Genomic DNA, 22,487 nt, shown 5'->3' on the forward strand with positions numbered 1-22,487 from the left:
GGTTTGCAACTTTCGGGTTGCAAATAACATTAATAAAGCCATCAGAGCTTTAAGTAAACCATTCAATATGATTCCTGCTCACACCATTAAACCTCCTCTGTCATAATCGTCTAATTCTCAGACAATGGACAATTACAGCATCTCTTAAATTTTTTAATTTACAACCCTAACTTATTGGAAATTCTGTCCTGAATCCAAAAATCTAATTGTTATTTTTCTCCAATGTTTATTTATTTAATTATTAATCATTTAAATTGCTCAAAAAGGTCTCCATAAGTGATGCAGTCAAAAACGATCCCTGATTAATTATGATGTCACGTGCTGTATGGAAATATGCCTCCTCTATCAGCTAAGGCTATTGCAATGCTCTTAGTGTTTTGATATCACTTATATCGTATGAACATCCTTTGTTCTTTGAAATTATTCGAAAAAAAATTTGTGAAATAAATTTACGGTTTTGAAAGTGTGTGCAAAATGGAAGAAGAAATTTAAAACTTCAAACTGTTTATTTATCACTAAAATAGCTGAAGAAATGGTTACGCAGCTCTTCACAGGGAATCAACATCTCTTGGCTTAAAATCAGTGGTTTTAAAATTCATAGAAAATGTTTTCTTTCACTTATTTTTTGGTTGAAACAATGCTTCTTTACTTAATTACTATAATGAAATTACTTAATTACTATAAGAAATAATTACTTAATTAAAATCAGTTGTAAATTGGATAGAAGTAGTGTACATTTAGATATAGGCATATATGGCAACGTTACTTTCAAAAAGTAACGAGTAAAAGTACAAGTATTTTTAAAAAAAGTAACGAGTAAAAAGTAAAAAGTTCTTATTTTAAAAAGTAACGAGTAAAAAGTACAAGTAAAAGTACAAGTACTAAACCAAAAAAGTAACGATTTAAAAGTACATTTCTGGGAAATCGAAAATTCAAAGTAACCTAAAATTTTATTGAATAATATTCTTATGTTCTTTAATGTTTTTGCAAAATTGTTGTTATTTATTTAATTATTTTTAATTTTGAAAGTTATGGACATTAATTTATTTTTAAATTCGGAAGAATATTATAATATAATTTTATAATATAATCGTATAATATAATTTAAAATCAAATATAATTTTAATATCAAACTTTTTATGGAATTGCACGAAAAAGAAATTTTATCTATAGTTTTAAATTTTTAGTTTATTATTCTTATTTATTTAAATTACCATTGATTTAAAATTGTTTTACTCTAAAGAAACGCGTTTTAAAAGCACAAATATAAACAAAGCAAACGCGGGGTTTCAGAGAGCTTTGTGATCTTTGAGCTAGTAAAAAATAATTGAATGTGCAGTATAAGTTGAAACAGAACAGTCTAAAGTTTTATTTGTAACAATGGCTAATGCTGAAGTCGTGCGAGAAAATCATTTTCCGAACATTTCTGCCCAACGGAATAATTAAAATTTGTAAACGAATTTTAGTATCAGCGGCTAAACTAATACCTTCGAGCTTTCAAGAGTTAAAATAGTAATTATAATAGTTTTCAATAGCACAAACAGTTCTGAAGTTCTTAGAGATCTGACTGGGCGTTGTTTGACAAGGTCGAGCATAAACATAATTTTAGTAAAAAATGTACTAGGTAAAAATGTATTTAGTAAAAAATGTATTAAGACAAAATTGTATTATTAGTGAGTTCAAAAGGAAAATTGAAAAACGTAATAACAAAATCCAAAATTTTTTATTTAAAATGTATTAAATATATGCATAAAACTCAAAAATGAATGAAAATAACTTGTAGCAATAAAGGAAATGAAGGAAATAAAAATAAAAATATGACCACCGAAGCCGACGTCTTCAGGGGGTACCGGCCCCGGTAGCCATAAAACAAAACCTTTTCTATTGAGGGGGAGGCAATTGTCTAAAGTAACACCCTCAGTACCCCGAAGGTTTTGTATAGAAGTCCAGGAAAAAACATGAAATACAAAGAACCAATTAATTTAGAAAAGAAACTCAAACAAATTCATCAGAAAATAAAATTATTGACAATCCAAAACAATTCACCATAAATACTAAAAATTAATTATTTAAAATTAAATAATGAACTTATATTTGGAAAAGATCTATTAACATCAATTGTCATCCACTACAAGTTAAATAAAATGTATTTGAACTTGATTGGATAAATGGAAAGAATTATTATCTGTCACAATAAACCAGAATGGAAAGTAATAATTTTATTTAAAAGAATACGTCGATTTTAAATGCTTAATTTCTTTTAAATGGTATTTTTTTTCAAAGCATAATACAACTGTATTCTTTATAAATTGAAGTCGAATAAATTTTTTTAATTTCTACTTTTGATCCATTTGTTTTCTTTTTCGTTAGAGGAACTTGGAAAAAATATCTTTCTTTTTTTTAACGTTAAATTTCAACAAAAAAAATTTAATAAGTTTCATCTTTAGTCAGTGTTACACTCATGTTATTTAAAAATCTTTTTCAATTCTAGTGCATAAATTTTCAATGCCAGTTTGATAAAAATCAATTTATTTTAAAGCAAAATTTCTTGAGATGACATATTGGACATCTCTCATATTTTCTATTCTATATGGAATAAAGTAAAGTAAAGTGGAAATCCTATAGTGCAATATCGGTTGAGTATGGACGCTAGTACAATACCTCCATCCCAAATCCATTGATTTTTTACAAGGTTCATCTTCCCCATCAATGCTAATCAGAAAGATTAAAATTATTGAATCTAAAATTTGAAAAGTGCTTCAAAGAAAAGAAATGAACTGATTAAATATTTACAAACAAGCAAGTCCCTCAACTTTAAAATATCGTTGGCGCGACTTATAGTACACAATTATAATTAATAAACCTCAATATTGTTGATTAATGAGAAACGAATACCAAAATTTACAGAAACGACAGTTCTTTACTCTTTCCCTAGTCTTATTAACTATACCCTAGTTTATATTAACTTAAAGAGAGTCTTTTTTTTTTTATTTAAATAAAAATTAATATTTGCTAATTCAAAAAGAAAATATTTGTTAATTTATTTAAATAAAAAAAAAGATAAAAATGGTAGAAATCATATTATTACGGAATAAAATCTAATTCGGATGTTACAAAGCTCCTTCAATAGTGAACATTTAAAATACCCAGAAGCCAAAATTATCTGTTTACATATAAAAAGGAGTCTTTTTGATGTCAGCAACAAAGGCAAATTGATGTTTTCTAAACCTAGGCATGATGCACAATAAATCATCCTGAATTATACCTCCGTTGTACTGTAAACAATTTAATGATGTTCCAGTAGAAGTTAATGCATTTGCGTTAAACACAAATCTCAAAGGGGTACTTTTGGATTCAGGTCTAAACACACAATGACGAGGAATATAATACTGCACATCTGGTTCTTCAGACTCTTGTACTTCCTCCATATGACCCATATTTAAATACTCTAGCATAAATGCTTTGTGAAGTTCACAAAATTGATGTTCTCTAGCAAGGCGATTCCATAACGAATTCAAACACTTTACTTTTACATACACAAGTTTTTTCTTAGATTCACCCAGACACGACGGATCTTCTCTAAAGGGCATTTTAACAACATATTTTCCACTCTCAGTTCTTGAATAATTTTCAAGAAAATGCTCTTCACAAATTTCAGCTTTTTTAGTTTTAGAAATTTTAGACTCTCTCTACATTTTCTATTTCCCAAAAAGTTTTTAATGTTTTTTCCAACTCAAAATTATCTGTATCGAGCCCACAATATATTTTATTTTCGTTTTTGGTCGGAAGACTCCCACTGACAATATACCCGAAAACGCTATTTTGCAATCTTAAATTTTGTATCTTGAAGGAAAATGTGACCCGATTTTAAGATTTCACAAAAGTGTTCTGCTCCTTACAACAAATCAATAGGACTCGGAATAAATATTGTTTAGCGATAGAATATTTACATTAAGAGGATTAGCTGGTGTAAGTTATGTAATTTTAGGAATTACTACAATATTTAAGTTTAAATCAAAACTATTATCTCTATTTAAAATAGTAGCATTAACTTTCGATTTTATGCTCAGAAACATATTATTTATTCCCGATACAGTTATATTTGAACTTGACCTATTTAAATTAAGAGAATCTGCTAACCTTTTATTCATAAAATTAGAATTCGTTCCCACGTCTAATAATCCTCGAACTTCAAAACACTTATTTGATTCATCTTTAATTAAACAAATAAAAGTGCTGAGTAAGATTATTGTTAATTCTTTTCCCATTGTAGTAGAAGAAAATATATTTTCCCCACCCTCACATACGACAAGCGTCTCGTAATACACAGGCATTTGGAAAATTGGTGCCGAAGAATTCAAGGACGATTGAATGTTCCTATTTTCATTATTCATTTGATTCCAAACTATTTATTTTTTGCTCTCGCGGAAAGTGAAGAGAAATATGATGCCTTTTTCTGCAAATACTACAAAAGATTTTGTTTCTACACTCACTTACGTTATGATTATTTAAACAGTTAAAGCATAAATATTTTGATTTAACGAACTCAACTCTATCACTTACGAACATATTTTTATAAATAGTACATTTATACAAAGGATGAAGTTCATCACATAAAATACATTTAGTATTTTTTACATCCGTTAGAAACGCTTTTGACATAGTTTTCGAGTTATTTTTATAACTCATTATCAACTACGGGTTTTCCCCTAGAAGTATAAAATAAATCAATCTCCCTAGCTAATTCTACAGGTTTAAACCAAGAACTTGCTTCTTAAATTTATAAAGCACATAACCTCTCTATCAAGTGTTTGATTAATTTTATCAGATACTATTAATTGCTTTAAAGTTTCGAAGTCAGTTACATTTTTTAACTTTAAATAATATTCCCAACTCGTTATTAATCTAGACGCGAATTGCACGTACGTTTCACTCGTCATTTTTTACGCTTTCCTAAAATTTTCTAAACAGATTTTTTTTTGGGGGGGGGGGATGGCTCGAATTCTCTCAAAACTATAGTTTTAACTTTAGAATAATCTTCTAATTCGTCATCTTTTATGTATGTAATTATATTTGTGGCTTTTTCCCCTAACAGTTTTAGAAGAATTTCAGCCTTAAATTTCTCAGGGACATTTTTTGAAATAAAAGCTCTTTCTAATGACGAAAAGAAATATCCCCGTCCTTCTGGTCTATTAGGGATTTTATGAGTTAAAGTCCTCACACTTTTAATGAGAGAGTCTAAAGATTCTACACTTTCGTTTTTCACACTATCAACAGGTAGTTAGTTCACTTTTAGATTCGATTCGCAATTTAGCGAGCTCAAGTTCCGATTTCACTCTTTCAGCTTTTAATTTTTCAATTAATCGGATTTCATCACTTTTTCTTTCTTCGATTATGTTATTTGCTAACTCTTCAACTAACTCAATGTTATTTTTATACGTATCACAACTCTGAATTGCTGTAATTAGATCAACAATAGCTTTCATATTAGAAATGTCTACATTAAGCTCGACAGCAAGCCGAACATAGTCCTTTTTTTAGCACTTTTAAACATATTGAACTTCAATAACTAAATAATAAATCACGTACCTTTTATTAGGTATATTATCCACTAATTTCACTACTGATAGCTCTGATAGACAGGACCAACAATGGCTCTGACGATAGCTCAGTTTACATAAATTCTCGATAAAATAAAAGTTCTCAAAACTCAGAAAATGGACCGTAATTATTAGTCACAATACTTTATTCACATAACTCATTTCTCCCATCCGAGCTCTTCGGATTCATAACACACACTAAAATTTCATAGATGGTGCTTCTGGCATCAACAAGGAGCTTAGATTTATGTTAATTTTAGAACTATAGAATTTTTTTTAACATTTTGTTTTTATTTTTGGAAACTTTATTTTATAAATAAATTACCTTGTTCGACAAATTTGATAAACATTATAACTTATGTTAGAAAATAAATTTTAAAAAAATACATTCATATACAGGAAACCCCTATAAATCCAATAAACTACAAATTATATTTTGTTTTTAAATATAATTTTTTTTTATTTTAAAATATTTCATAATGGCAATTTTCGGATTTGTAATAACGATGTGCAAGACTAAATCCACTCATAATCAAAAATTATGAACAAAAGTTTGATTTTAAAATTTTATGGTATGAATGACTAATACGTTTACGCAATAGTATATATGTTACGTTTAATATAATTCAAAAAAAATATTTTGTTGCAAAATAAAAAAAATTATAATATTTTAGATTTTTTTAATGCATACTACATTTCTATTAAATAAAGCATTGTTTTTATAATTAATTACTTTAACGTTAAAAGATATTAAAAGATAAATGTAAAACTTGTGCCAAAATTTTTTGCAATAGTAATATGAAATTAGTTATTTAAATTATTTAAAAAAGCATCCAATGCGCACACAATGTTAACAAAATTTTTAATTAACATATTTAAATGAATGAAAAATGATTCAAATTAATATTAAATGTTATTTTATAAATAGAGAATAATTAGATATTAAAATATTACTTACTTTTTTCAAAATAGATGAAGTCTTCTCAGGGGCCCCCATCAGGGGGGAAGGTGGGCGCACGATGCGCCCACTTAAAGCTTGGGGGGGAATTTTTACACTAAGTAAAACGAATAGTTTGGGGGGGGGGGATTTAGAATTTACCCAAGAATGCGCCCAAGAGCTTGGGGGGATGGGGGCTACTAAGTCTTCTTAAAGCAAAGTTTCATAAAATAAGAATTCTCAATCTATGTGTAGAAATACTTGTTGAACCACCGATAGATGGCAGCGTTTATTGTAAATTAAATTGTAACCGCAACTGTAAAAAGATATTGTTAAAAAAAGAGATATCTACGCATTTTGAATGTAGCCTTTTGTCCTGTATATCACATGTTATAATATATTTTTGTTGTTACTTACCCCTTTGTGGTTATTGAGTAGTTTTCCTGTTTCTCAAGAAAACGAGAAAAATGATAAATTCACTAATAGTTTAGATAAATCTTCGGTGTATTTCATAACCCATTGGAATTAATTAAACTAGAAAAGAGAAACTATGCACATTAGTATAGGTCTCCGCGAATAAAAAGAGAAACGTTTTTTTCTTTTCTTCTTTATGGTTACTTTTTGGAGGAGTAGCAAAAACCAAAAATAATCATCTTTGTGTCAATAAGACATCAAAGATACAGTTCATTTGTTATTTAGACAAAACTATTTTTCAAGAGGAAAAAAAGCATTCCATCCCATGGGGTGATAACAGTATTCCATAGATATAAATTCCCTATATTAGTTATTCCCTATATTAGTCCCTGCAGTATTCATATGGGCATTTGTTCATTCCAACCCCCCTTGAGACGATAACCACTGGTATTCAAAACTTTTGCTATTCATGTCATCCTTTATCACAGGCAATTTTCAGAAGATGAATATTCTGGAGCACACACATTCACAATGATAGTTGCAGTCAAAAAAAGATCAAAAGAGCCGTCTTTTCCCTTTCAGGAATGACAATTTTAAAAGATCAAGGTATTTAAACACGAAGTTAGCTGTGAATACATATACTATATTGCACATTAATTTTATAAATTAAAAAAACATAAGCATTTTTTTTTAATAAATTTTTTTTTTTAGAAAGCTTACCGAGTTTTAGAAAAAGTAACGATTTTATTTGACTTTTCCGTTACAAATACTTGTACTTTTTCCCTAAAAAAGTAACGAAAGTACAAGTAAAAGTACTAAATTTAAAAAGTAACGAAGTACAAGTAAAAGTACGCACTTTTTACTTGTTCCGGCGGTACAAGTAACGAAAGTAAAAGTACTGCCATATATGGATATAGGGGTGATGATTTTATTATTCGGTGCTGCATTAAAACAAATCAGTGTTTTCATAAATCTAGTCCATTAAATAATTCTATTCATCATCGTTACAATCTATGTGCTAATGTTCAAAAATTCTGGTAATGTAATTTAATTTTGCCTTTTTTTCTTAACTAGAGTTGAAGGATTTTCTTTAACACTTAAACATACCATAACCAGTCTAACAACTGTTTAAGAACTTTTGCATCTAAAATGCGCTTATCATCTTATTGTTTTAACACATTTGACTTTATGACTTTTTCTAAGAATTATATACAGTTAATATTCTACAGTAGGGAACCGATTATCCGGAACGGTCGGGACCATCGCTATTCCGGATAACTGATTTTTCCGGTTTTCTGAATCGCTACAAAAAGCCGTTTTTTTTTATTGTTAAACACAACTAAAAAAAAAAAAAAATTGGAAATAATCTTAAAAATAAGAAAAAACGCTGAAGTAATACACTAATGATTATTTCCAAATGATGGTAAGGTAAACATCGTTAAAAAAAGAAAGAAAAATCGTAAAATCTTATGAGAAATTTTTTTTTTTATTTTAAAAATGGCGAGAAAATTTATCGAATTTCGTTCCGGTTTTTTGGTTTTCCGGTTTTTTGATTTCCGGATAACGGGTTCTGTACTGTATTATTTATTTATTTTTGTGTTTTGTTTGATTCGAATAATACTTGCCGTATACCAATTTCTACCACAACTGGTAATTTTTCCGAAAGAACAATTTATTGCTTTATAAGGATATCGGATCTGAAATTACGATGTAATGTGTGTTCAACATGCTGCATTTGATTAGTTGCACATTTCTGCAAAGACTTACGTAATTAGTTCAATCAGAATAACTGTGAATTAAAATTTCCAGAAAGTACCTAAAATTTTAGATTGGCATTTTTGTGTAAGAAAAAGTGACAAAAACTAAATGTTTTGGTAAGTAGCTTATATTTTATTTTGATAGCTTTATTTCATTTCTAACTATTAATTTTTACCCAGAAAAATTTTCGAAACAAGACAGCACAAGTTCTTAGAAGAAATAATATTAATTACAAGAATAATTATAAGAATTATAGAAATAATAATAAGGAGAAGAAATATGTTTGCGGAAAATGTACAATGGAAACCCCCTGTATATGTAAAAAGTGCATTGAGGAATGAATTAAAAATTCTTATTCTTTGTGTTTGTAATACATAAAATTTGGCAATATGCAATTTTGTTTAATTATAATAAAGTTTTTTTAGTTTATTTCCTTCCTAACATCCATATTTCATACCTTAGCAATCAAAGAGCTAGGGGCACGCTCATATGAGGAGAAAGTCGCTTCCCCAATCATGGTTGCTGGAAGAAAAGTGTTGAACCAAGCAGACTCCTCAATTCTGCTTTTAACATGTAAAGTCTATGGCGGGCTTGTCATACTTTGAATAAATTTTTCTTGTTTAAGAATCAGAGTAATCAATAAAAAAAATACTAATAATTTTTTCAATATTTCCTATCCACGAAAATGTGGGTCAATTTTTTTAAATCTTTATTACTTTTTGTAATATTGCCTTTGAAACTCAAGTCACTTTCTATCTTTGAGTGAGGGAGGACAGCAACTTCCCCCAAGTTCATTCTCCGGGAGACGATTGCGGTCTAATCTTCTTCGTAGGTGGTCTTCCTCCCTCCCAAATACTTTTACTCTGTTCAACTCTTTTTAGAAATCTTTTTCTCTCACTGCCCTTTTGAAGAACTGATATGGGGAGCGTTTTAAAAACCGATAGTTTACTTTTTATTTATAAGCTTGTAATTTATTATGAAAGTTATATTCGCTGTTAATTCCTTCATTCTATATACATTTTATTTATTTAGAAGTAATACTTTTCTTGTTTCATTTTGAGAGTGGAATTTATTTTTTAAATACATTATTCCCCCTTTTTTAAACTTTTTTTCTTGTTTTTGAAAGATGTTTCAGAATTAAAAAATTTAGTTTCTGAATAAAGTGAATTTAATTAAAATCGAGGCAGTGATGTAAAGATCTTCCAATATACTATAAAGCATCACAAAACTGCAGTTTTCCTTTTCTTAAAAAAAAAAAAAAATATGTCGTACACTCATTTGTAGGCTTAAAAAAACATTTATATTAAAAAAACATAAAATTTTGCAATTTTTCCATTCCATAAATAGTTTTAATTACTCTAATGGCTGGGATAGTTTGTTTTTCCACGGTAAGGAAAAAAAATAGCTAGTTCATAAACACTCATCATCCAACCATGAACAAGCACTTAGTCCTGTTTTTAGGGCTTTAATGTAAATACACAGGAACATTAAAGTATTATGAAATCTTTATTTAATTCAGTAAATGAAGAATATGAAAATATACGCATATATTGCGTTAAGTAATAGAGGGGCAATTCCATATGTGACGGAATGACATTTTGACTTGCAAAATAACAATTAATTGAAGTTTCTATGTATCTAATTTAAAATAATTTTTTTTTTTCTCATGCATATCATTATTATTGGCATAATGCGCTTCATAAACTAAAAAAACAGGATTTTCCGTCTTTTTTACTTTTAATTTTACGAACTTTTTATTTGCGTGACGGAATGACATTTTGGCAACCAAGCTTTTGGCATGCCGCTTAGAACTAGTTTCTGCGAATTTTGCAGCTATTATTTTTCTGAACTATTTTATACTTTTAGTATAATGTGTAAGCAATGTAAAATGTGAATTTAATATTTATGTAAGAATTAGTAAAAATTTCAACAGTTTGAAAATTAGGTTGTCTCTGAAGAGGTATTATATCTAACTTTCCAATGTCACATTTTATCTTCGTTCTCAGGAAATTTATGCATTATTAAGACATGTGACGAAATGACGTAAAAGAAGTTACGTTTATTTTATATATTAAACTTAAAATGTTTACATTTTGTTCTATATTCATATTTTTATCAAAATATTGCAAAAGAAAGATACATTTCTTTTATTTTATAAGTATTCTTCAAGAAAACAATTTGAGCACAAATGTGAACAATTCACTTGTCAGCCATGTGATTACTTTAGAAGGCTGCCAGATTCAAAAAATTTAAAATTATCAAAAATGAAACGGCAATATGTAGACTTTGGCTATTTTTGAACATATTTTTAAAATTAAAATATGCAATTCATAAAAAAAAAAATTTCACTTAAAAGTTGACACTTCCGTGGAATTACCCATAATCCTTTATTGAATATTTTTAAAATTCTTAAAAAAAAGGAAGTAAAGGAACATTAGTGGATATAATTAATATTCACGAAAGAAAAATACAAATGGTATCGAAATATAATGAATCACTGCTTAGGAGCGCAAGACTGAAAATATTGAAACCAGTTTGATTGCCAGAGGAAATAGAAGGAACGAGAAATGCGATTATTATAAACACCACGAAATTTCATCACGATAAATTAAAAAATAAAAATAAGTTATAATACTTAGAGTTAAGCTTCTCTTTGTTACTTCAGACAATCAAACTGGTTTTGATGTTTTCAGACCTGATTCCTTAGTTGATTCACTAGATTTTGAAACTATTAGTCCTTTTTTTATTGCTTTAACATTAATCTGTAATTCCTAATTAATACACTTTTTAAAACTTTTTTTGCAGTATTCTAAAAATATATATTAAGAGTAGTAATTATGCAATCTCTCATGTATTTAATAGCGAGAAAGTTTTTGAATTTATATTAAAAGTGTGTAATGTAATTTTTATTCAAAATTTTTCGCTCTTTTATATTGGTCGAACAAAGTATGTAATCAATGTGTTATTTTAATTTGTCTTCCCTGACCCTCCTTTGCCATTCATGGAGCAGAGTTTTCTGAGAAGAAATTTCTGCACTGCAAACTTTAATTAGTGTAGTTATAGTTAATTAAAATATAAGAAAACTAACCCGCATTTGCATTACATGGAGAGGAAAAATACGAAAACCTCCCTGGATTAGCCAGCATGCTATCTATATGAATATATCTCCTAGATAACCATATTTTTCTGTATTTTTGTATTTGATAAAATTTTGTAAAGTAAACTTGTCTCAATCTGTTGTTATGTTGTAAGTTTTAATGAAAATCAATAAATGCCTCTTTCAAAAATTTCCGTGTCATATTTTATTATAAATTAATTTCGATTATTTTGATAAATCTTTATATTAATTACAGTGAGCAGTTTCACAAATCTATATATTAAAATATAAAATAACATAGAATTGTTTTATTTTGTTGTTTTTAATGATCCATCAAAATGATCTACTAGAAAAATAAATTTAAACTGTCACTTCAGTTTATTAGTCAAAAATGTTATAATTTATTTTTACGCAGGGTTCGTTGATTTAAATCAGCTTTATTTAAATCATGATTTAAATCAACAAATTTTTTTTATCTATATATATTGATTTTAAAAATCAAAAAACAGTGTTTTAAATATTTGATACTTTTATCATTTTCTTTTCTTAGTATTAAAATTTAATTTAAATAAATTGCTGCATTAATTAATTTTAGTTAACAAAATTACTTTCTTGGTGTGTTTTAAATTCCAACACATTTGAAATTGCATTTTTAAAAATGTTTTGATTCTTGAGATTGAAAGTAGGATTAAAGTAAACATTTAATGCTGTCTTAATATAGACTTGCATAGTTGTAGAAAATAATTAATAAACATGAATTTTTTTCAAAAAATAATACAGATAATGTTAATTAAAATTCTACCCTTTGAATGAAAAAGCGTGAATTAAAATCTACATCATATTTTATTGGTGGAAAATGTATATTTCTGAAGCTTGAGGTTATATTAAAAAGAAATTACCTTAATATGCCGAAATCAGAAAAAGAAAAAAAAAAGGGCTGATGAATTCAGATATTTTTTTCCTAATATAGTGTCATTCTTCCCTTTCAAACTCTTTCATAGTCTATTTGATGCACTAGGGTTATTAACTGGTATTTTTTTCTCATAATATGTTGGCAGTATTTTTGACATTATCTGATTTTCTATAAAGAAATTTTGTGAAAAAAAATTCCAATGAGTACATAGATTTTCAAATTTTTTTTTTATCTTATCTATTTTGATATAGAATTAAAAATTAATATTTTAATCTAAAAATATATAGATTAAATATTTATTTATTTTTTGATGAATGACTACATTTATAAACACAGTCTGCTACATTTATTTTGTCATTTTAAAAATCAAGAGAAAAAAAAAAGAAACCACAATTTTAAATTAAAGTTAGGGTTTGCTAACTGAAACTTTGTTTTAATAGTTAAAGTACAGGGGTCTGTCCAAGCCATATTTACTACCATTTAACGGTACCTTTACAAATTCAACTTTAGGAAAAATGATAGAATAATCACACAAAATACTTTTTCTTAAAATTTTATTTTTGTGTCTCGTAAGAAAAGATGAATCCATAGTTTTACTATATTTGTGTTGATTTTTTAATATAATTTTTAATTTTCACAAAATAGGTACCTCTCAGAAAAACCCAGACAGACCCCTGAAGTATTCTTTAAATTCTCTATTTCATCTAGTCTTTAAATTTTAATCATGCATTTGTTTCAAAATGGTTGCTATGTATTCAAAGCCATGTATTATAATGAAAAATTATTTTAGTTAGAGCTTCTAAAATATTATTACAATAGAGTTTTAATATTAAGTTAATTGGATTAATCAGTTATAATTTCTTACAGTGTATTTGAATAAAAATCAAAAAAATCTGATTTAAATCAAAAAAATCCGATTTAAATCAAAAAAATCACGAACCCTGTTTTTACGACAGAAATGATAGTATTTTTTATAAACCCTCAAAACTGAAATAAAATAGTAGTTACATCAATTTTCTAATAATTTTACTTCTACTTTCAGAAAATTATAAAGCTTATCAAAGATAGTTTTTAAGGAACTTCTTAGAAATAAGTTATTCTTTTGTAAGTTATTTATTTGTCCTTTTATTTACAGCATTTACAAATAAAATGCTTTTATTACCCACTTTTACCATTATTCTTTTTTGTTATTATTATGGTTGAAATAATTTTAAGTTAAAGGCTTAAAATTAAAAATGAAGTTCCTTTATTATACAAAGTAATCACAAGATATTACTTGATAAAAATTATTTGATAAAATATAAATACCGTTTAACAACCAAAAGCTGATAAATAAAATACATTCGCTTTTTAATAAGTTATATTTTCCTTTATTCCTTTAAAAAAGACTTCATATAAAATTGCGCTCTCAAAACATGCAGTTTAATTAATTTATACTAAATAACTGTTTTAGATCAATAGGAAATTTTTTTTGTATTATTGTTAAATAATATCTTTGACAATAAGTTTTTAAAGTAACTGTAATTAAGTAGAAATTATGTAAGTAAAAATTATGAATATGAGTTTGTGGGTGAAGTTTTTAATGTATCCGAGCTAAATTATTAGAATAAATTAAGTGATATAATCGGAAACTAGTTCTGTCTTAATATAATGTAAAATTTTGTGATCATTATATAATATATGTGAATAATTTTTAATTTTGATGTTTCAATTTGTTTGTGGCAAATAAAAAATATCCCCGGTGTTTATTTTTTAAGATCGAATCATAATTCCAGTTTGGAGATATTTATACAATAATAAATGTAGTTAGCAAAAGTAATAATTAAAATTAAGTGAGTTTCTAGTGAAGGTTAATTTAGTTCGTTCAAATTGTGAAATTCAAATTTTTAAGTCTAGATCAAATTTACATAGTAAACAACCGTATTTGCTTAAGCAGTGGATTAAATGTCAGCATAGTTTTTTAAAGTGGTAGAATTTAATCAGTTTCAAAACGGTATAACTATCTTTAAAAAAAATTTTAAAAAATTAATTAAAATTGAAAAGAAGGTTGTAGAAAATATTTGTATTAAAAAATATCTGCCATTATCTTGGTTGGAATTGAAAGAAAAAAATTAAATAAGTAATAAAAAAAATAAAATCTTGCTAAACTCAAGGTTTTACTCTAACATAAAAAGTTTTACAAATTAGCAAATCAATTTTTAAAAAAAATAACAAACTTTATTTGATTTATAGAGAAAATTTAAATTTAATTTAAATGTAGTTACTTTATATGAATTACTTTCATATGACTACATAGTAAAATTTTATAAATTTAAGTCAAAGCTAGTTGACCCTGCTGGTTGCAATCCCCCTTTTCTGTGACAGTGGTCAGTTAATTAGTTTCGGGTTACTTAACACCCCAGGAAGTACACGTACCCCCCACCAAAAATGTAGGGGAGACAGTGGAACGGGTTTTCAATTTGACAGCTTTGAATTATTACCCTCGCGGAGGGCGGCTGGAGGTGCTCTATATTTCGGGCCGAACTCTTACTGAAGGTTAGAAGGGAAATGAAAAGGCCTCCTCTGGTATCCTTTGGCCAAGTTTCATACATTCAATCAAGAAACAAAGTCCGGTCATTTGACCGGCTATGGTAGAAATAGGTATATATTAAGCGTTGGTATGTGTAGTATTAAATAAATATTTACTAATGCAGCATATTTCTTCTTTTTTTTATTATGTATTAAATATTTAAATACGCATTAATGCTCATACCTATTCTCAATATTATTTTTTGAGTAAATAGGAATTTTGCTATCGTTAGAAATTATTTTTATATTTATAATTTTTAATTCCTTTTCCTGCTATATAGCATTAGCAAAATATGGTTATTGTTAATATTTCTTCTTATTTCTGCAAACTATTTGTCAGTGCTTGCAAAGAAGAATACTAAAATAGTAAAATTAAGGCATTATGCATTTCTAATAAAAAAAAAATTATTTAAAATTTGTGAAAAAATCTCAGGTTAAGCATTCGGTATCACTGAAAAGGAATCAACACTTTCACGAATCTAGTGAATTAAAATATATCTACCCATCATCAATACATTATATGTGCTAATACATAAATTTTCGTTTGATGTAATTTAATTTAGCTACATAATTTCTGCGAATAGCATTAAACTAGACATTTTTTTCCACTAAAGCTAAAGAATTAAAAATAAAAAACTTATAAAAAATGAAAAGAAATACTAATGCTCGTTTTTTAATTATTTATTAAATAATTAAGGAGACAGTAATGTTGATATCTTTTTTCAAAATTTTTATTCTTTGAGTAAATAGAAATTTCGCCATGGTGAAAAATTCATATCTTAGCGGTTCGGAATTCAAAAAAGTCCATGCATGTCTGGGTAGCTGAGTAGGGTGGTACAGAAGCTTGTGGTTTACTTTCATCATCTGCCCTCGGATTAAAATAAAAGCAACCATATTTTTATTATTAATTTTTAAATTTTATTTATTATTTTTACTATTATTTTTTAAAATATTAATTCTTTCTTAAAGTTAACCAAATTGGGAAACCTAGATGTAGACTAATTTTTGTTGTTTTTTTAAATTATTAGTTAATAAACTTTTTACTTTCTAAGTAATTCATTGAATTTTTTTATGAAAGTGAAAAAAAATATTGAATGATTTATGATTAAGTGGAAAATAATAGCTTTATAGGAAGAAATAAAATAAAATTATATTGTTTTGCACATTCTTAATTGAAGTTTATATAAATATATAAAACGCAAGTTATGTAAAGTGAAAATAAAATGCCTATGCATTGAACAATTTTTATAAAAAATTTATGGTCTTTTCTGCCTCCCTTCGATTTATTTTAACAAGGTTTGACTGTATAGCAATGCTGCTAAATTCATAGAAATATGATTGCTGTGACAATGCACAGTATAGGCTGATGAACTTTTAAATCTTAAATTTTCACTTCACTATTAAATGCTATATAGTATTATTTTTAATGTTTGTTATTATTTGTATCTCATAGTATAAATTTCTCCTTTTTTTACATTGTAGTTGGAGCATTGTCCAGAAAAATCTCTTCCCGGTGTTCTGCTTCAGACCAAGACTTATCTGAGAGTTCCTTGCTTGGAATTTCTAATTCAGAAAGCTGTAAATATATATATATATATATATATATATATATATTTATATATATATATATATATATATATATATATATATATATATATATATATATATATATATATATATATATATTTATTTATTTATTTTTTTGCAATATACTACGTAATTTAGTATAATATAAAAACTATCACCAAATGCGAGATGTGTTTTTCAGATTATAGGAAATAAATTAAATAAAAATTAAAATTAAATAAATTGAAATAAAAAGTTTAAAAAAATGATGTACAGTTGAAACTTGACTATCTGCAATGTATTGGAATTGACCAATTCTGGATATTGAACACTAAAATTCATTCATTATTTTCAGGAAGAAAAAAAAGATGCACATTAATGTAAAGAAAAAATTCTTGCAATTGACGCTTATAGAAATATAATGTTAAGGGAGGAAAAGTTACAAAAAAGTTGTCTATAACTATTATTAAAATAAACAATTAAAAAACTGAGAATTAGAGTGCTAGAGAGGAGTATAAGAAAAATCTTGCTTAATTACTATCCTTTTTAATGTTCAAATTTTTGCCAAAATTCTCAGTGTTTCATTTTACTGTTTTTCCTGGAAAAAAAATTGTCTGCCGTAATAAAAATGCCAATGAAAATCAATGTTAATAAAGGAGAGAAAGCTAAATTTGCGAACTAAAAAAAAAAACTTTAAAAAAAATCCAAAAGGCATATCAGAATCACTGCTAATAGAAATTAAAGATATTAAAAGAAAAGCTAATAGAAATAAAGATATAACAAGTAAAAGACTTATTAGCAACTGTAAAAAAGAAAATAGACCGTTCTTAATTCTTAAGACAAAATTATGAAGCTAAAAATTTCATATTATTGTATATTTTAAAAAAAGTAACAATGGTGAGAAAATGAATCAGATGTGCTTTTAAAATTTGCAAAGCTGAAATAAAAAAATCAATGAAAGAAGATCATGAAAAAAAAACTATTTCTTAATCTCAGTTTTTCATATTAGCATATTTTCAAAAAAAAAAAAAGAAGCACAGATGAAAAAAAAAGTCAGCCAAGAACGATTTTAAAAAATGCTGTGCTATAATATAAATCTTAAAAAAACTTATTTATTATTAATTTTAAAAAAATTATTTTTATGAAAAAAGTGAAGATGCAAAAAATTAGGTCAGCCAACGTTGCTCCCCACGGTAAGGACAGATAGTACAGAAAATAAAAGAACATCCATGCCTTGCCCTCGATTCAAACCCTGAACCTTTCTGATGCAAGGCCAGTTCCCTGACCCCTACACAGTTTAGTCGACAAAAAGAACAATATAATAAGATGAAGTTTTGAAGCAATGTTGAGGTGTTTTAGTACTATAAACAGATTGATACTCCTTTTGATATTTTATCCTAAAATATAGAAGAGGATTAAAGTAACAGAAGTGCATAAGATATATTAAACAATAATTGCCTGAATGTCAGAACTAAAATAGCCATGAATCTACAGACACCTATAATTAAAATATACAATGTTTATATGAGTAGACTGTGAGATTCACATGCTTAGTCTGTGATCAAGCCTCTTTCATATATTCTACTTTATTTAAAATGTTTTGTGGTAGATGTTTGGATGTTTAAAATTACTCTAACAGTTTTGTAACCTATAATTGTACATTATTATTTTATTCAGCTCCAGGATGCGACTTAGAAGAAAATAATTCCTTCACAGTAGAGCCTTTGAATCATTCTGATCAGTCTTCTTCCTCTGAAAGCCCATATAGCTCAAATATGTCATTACATATCAGTGATAAAATGCAAGGTTTGTTAAATTGCTTTTATTTGACATACTTTTAAAATACGTTCAACTATATTAAAGGCAAACTGAGACCAGAACTTTTCCTTAACTATAGTTTCAATTATAAGAAGGAATAAATACAATAAAATTAAACTATTAAGTGAAAAGAATTTTGATGTTTTTTTTTTATTTTTGGATATATTCTATTTTTAGAATATCAGCTTTAATTTTTTTTATCATTCTATCGATTTAAAATGAAAAAAAGCTGTTTAAGATGAAATTGCAATTATAAGTGTTAGAAACCGAAGGAGAATTCCAGATCGTTCTTGGGCTGCATCTATCAGATGCTGGGTGCATTGTAAATAAAATGACGCATAGTCCTTCTAAACACAAAAGATTTATTTTACAAAAATAAACAGCTCCAAAGTCAGAACTTACTTATCGGATGGAATCATAACTTTGAATGACAAAATCTAATGCCAAGCACTGAAGCGCACATCGCCAACTCTTTCCTCACTTCACTTCATTTCACAACATCCTCTCCCCGTTGAGACTCAGAGTGAGTCTCAAGCTCATAAAATACATTATTAAACAAATCAAGTATTTTGGTTTTTTTTTACGCATCTTCCAGAGGAAGTACAGTGCAGAACCTCTTATCCGAAAGTCAGAAAACTGGAAAACCAGATAACCGGAATGAAATTCGGAACCGGAAATTAATTTTCTTCCATTAAAAAAGTTTTTTTTCCTGCAAGATTTTGAACCCATTTTGTTATTTAGAGGCGTATCGAGTTGACGAAAGAACTGATTTAGAGGACGGATCAAAAGCCGTTTGTAGACGAATCTCACATAAGCACAAATAGCCTATATATGTTATTAATGTTAATAATAACATATATAAGCCTGTATATAATTTTTATTTCATAATTTCTTTCCTTATTTAAACTTAAGTGTATTATTATTTATAATTTTTTATTATTTCTAAAACTATTTAAAAATTTTTTTTTTAGTTTCGTTTTATAAACATTAAAAAAACGGCATTTTGTAGCAATTCAGAAAACCGGAAAAATCAGTTATCCGGAATCGCGATGGTCCCAATCGTTCCGGATAATCGGTTCTCTACTGTATATCGCTGCATTATCGTCTTATCAGGTGCTGAGCCACCTTTGATTTTTCATTCAGCGGCAGAATTTGATTCCTCTACACCAATTTTCTTATCTGCAACGATGCTCTTTTCATCCGCCTGAATTTCTAGTGGGAAGATACGTTTAATTGGACGTAAAATTGTTCCAATATCAATATCCTCAATTGAATATATTGTATCAATATCCTCAACACTGGAACTCCGGTTCTCGATAAGAAACATGGCAGGTGTGAGAGGGATCAACTCCTGCGGATCTTCTGATACATAAGTTAAAGGTCTGCAATTTATTATGAATTCACAATCACAAGTTAAAGTATAGAGTTCTTCATAGGATAATACAGATTTACCTAAAGTGCGTTTTAATACATATTTACCTAAAGTGCCATACGAACCAGCCTCTCCCACCAAGCTGCAGTTGGAGGGATGAATTTCCAAAGAATTTTATCAGTCTCTTGTAAAATTTTAGTCCCATTTAGTTTTGAAGAATCATTATTAGATGCACTCCGAAAATTAGTACCATTGTCGCGGTAGCCGAATCGGCTAATCTTACCTGCTCTTTTTCGAAGGTTTTTATTATGGTGACTCGGGTGGAGGGCAAAACCAGTTCTTTCTAGCAAGACCATTTCTTCTCCTTTCACTTCTTGCCGAGGAAAATTAATCTACTGTTCCAAAGAACGGTCTCCTTTTTCAGTGGAGTTGTGGTTACGACTCCTCTCCCACGCCACCAATACTTCCTCTGGTAGGCAACTTTGTACTAACGGTGTCAAAAAATCCCCATATTTTTCTTAGGTTCTTCCCAAGCTTTCTAAAGATCTCAGCTTGCCTTCCAGTTCATCATAGAGGGAGGGTAAATCTGTTTTTGCTCTTCCGGTTGCTGCGTTCTTCATGACTAAATTTAATAATTCGCTTACATATATTTGTATCAGCAAATTCTCTCGTCCAAAACGCTCCTTCAATTGTTCGATAGCCTTAGAATAATTAGCTGCTGTTGCAGGAAAACTAAGGATCAGACAGACGTTCTGCTTTCGACTTCTGTTCCATAGATTGTAGTAAGTACTGCATTATATCTTTGTCTGCAATAGTTTTTGCCATCGTGAATTTTCTGAAACTAGCTCCAAAAAGTTAACTAAGGAAACGAAGGAAATAAAAATAAAAATATGACCAACGAAGCCAACGTCTTCAGGGGGTACATTCTCCGGTAGCCATAAAACAAAATCATTTCTAATTGAAGGAGAGGCAAATGCCTAAATTAACTCCCTTAGTACCCCGATGGTTTTGTATAGAAGTCCAGGAAAAAACATGAAATATAAATAACCAATTTAAGAAAAGAAACTCAAACAAAAACATCATAAAATAAAAACTCACTTAACCAGGTCAAACATCGATTTCACAAGCAAGCCGAATGAAAAGGAAACACTAAAAACTAAAGAAAACAAAGCCCTCTATTACAATGCGCAGATAGAAAATAAAATAAAAGAAGTCGAGAGAAAGAGATATGTAACAAATTAATAGAATGCTTAACTGGGGCTGCTCAGTTAAGACTTGCAATAATGTTGAAAGTTTTCGGGAAGCTGTGAATAATTTGAGTAATAATGATTTTCCTTTTGATTTTTGTAATGTTAAATTTTTAATTTGGAAAATGATTGAAGAATTCTAGGTTTTTGTATATATTTTTAATATATACAAAATATATATTTTTTTCTTTTGGTCATATTTTTATTTTTATTTGCTTTGTTTCCTTTATTGCTACTTTTTTTGAAATTTCTGCTGCTTTTTAGCGCATTTTTTTCAAAAAAGTTTTATCTATTTAGAATTTTAAAAAATTTTGTTTTCTTTTAGTATTCCAAAAAGTTAAGTAATCTTTAGCTTCACCTGAGAATTTTCTAAGTTCTATTTTAGGGAGTATAAATTTTCTCGTTTTCTTGTCAGTCGGCAGCATGGAGAGTTGTTCTTCCGAGTTTATTTGAGCACATCGTTCTAAGAACGTGTCTCGGTAATTCTCAAACTCTTCAAAATCTTCATTATATGCATTTTCTGTCTCTTCACTCTGCAAAAGCTGCTCCGAGATAGCATTTTGACAAACTTCAAGTCTTTGGAACTTATCATTAAGTTGAAACTTTAAAATCGATAGAGCTTTTAAATCTCTTACTTCTTTGGCTTATTCCATTTAGATTTTCTTCACGGTGTGGGTGAACCTTTTCTTTGTGTTTTCAAAGCATTTAATTCCATTTTCAATTCATAATCAAAACTAGTTCAAATTCACAGTTCAGAAGTTCACCTTCTGATAATCAGTAAAAAACTCCCTGCATCTCAATCTATTAATCATTCTTTCATTTCGAATTTCATTCCAATAAGCACCCGCATCCCCCCGAGGGTACCATTTATGTTAGAAACCGAAGGAGAATTCCAGATCGTTCTTGGGCTGCATCTGCCAAAGCTGGGTGCATTGGAAATAAAATGACACATAGTCCTTCTAAACACAAAAGAAAATTTCAACAAAAATAAACAGCTCCAAAGTCAGAGTTAATTTCTCCGACAGAATCATAACATTGAATGACAAAATCTAACGCTAAGCACAGAAGCTCGCATCTCCAACTCTTTCCTCACTTCACTTCATTTCACAAAAATAAGATAATACGTTAAGAGATAATTATTATAATTATTTAAATATTACAATAATGTTATTATAATTGTTTTGTTAAAATTAATTG

At 27.9% G+C, this 22,487-nt stretch overlaps 1 protein-coding gene across 2 annotated transcripts in view; it reads left to right on the forward strand.

Annotated features, from left to right (window-relative positions):
* Positions 1 to 22,487, forward strand: part of LOC107439756 (uncharacterized) — a 55,370-nt gene that overhangs the window by 12,214 nt on the left and 20,669 nt on the right. Inside the window, exons 5-6 of one of the 2 annotated variants that reach the window (XM_087155773.1) lie at positions 16,770 to 16,865; positions 18,531 to 18,659. In XM_087155773.1, the coding sequence (XP_087011899.1) occupies positions 16,770 to 16,865; positions 18,531 to 18,659 (225 nt within the window). The remainder of the gene's footprint in view (positions 1 to 16,769; positions 16,866 to 18,530; positions 18,660 to 22,487) is intronic. The other variant, XM_087155774.1, reaches the window with a different exon arrangement.

Source organism: Parasteatoda tepidariorum, chromosome 12 (assembly GCF_982258835.1).
Source record: "Parasteatoda tepidariorum strain Cologne lab strain chromosome 12, Ptep-v5.0, whole genome shotgun sequence".
In the NCBI taxonomy this organism is placed as follows: domain Eukaryota; kingdom Metazoa; phylum Arthropoda; class Arachnida; order Araneae; family Theridiidae; genus Parasteatoda; species Parasteatoda tepidariorum.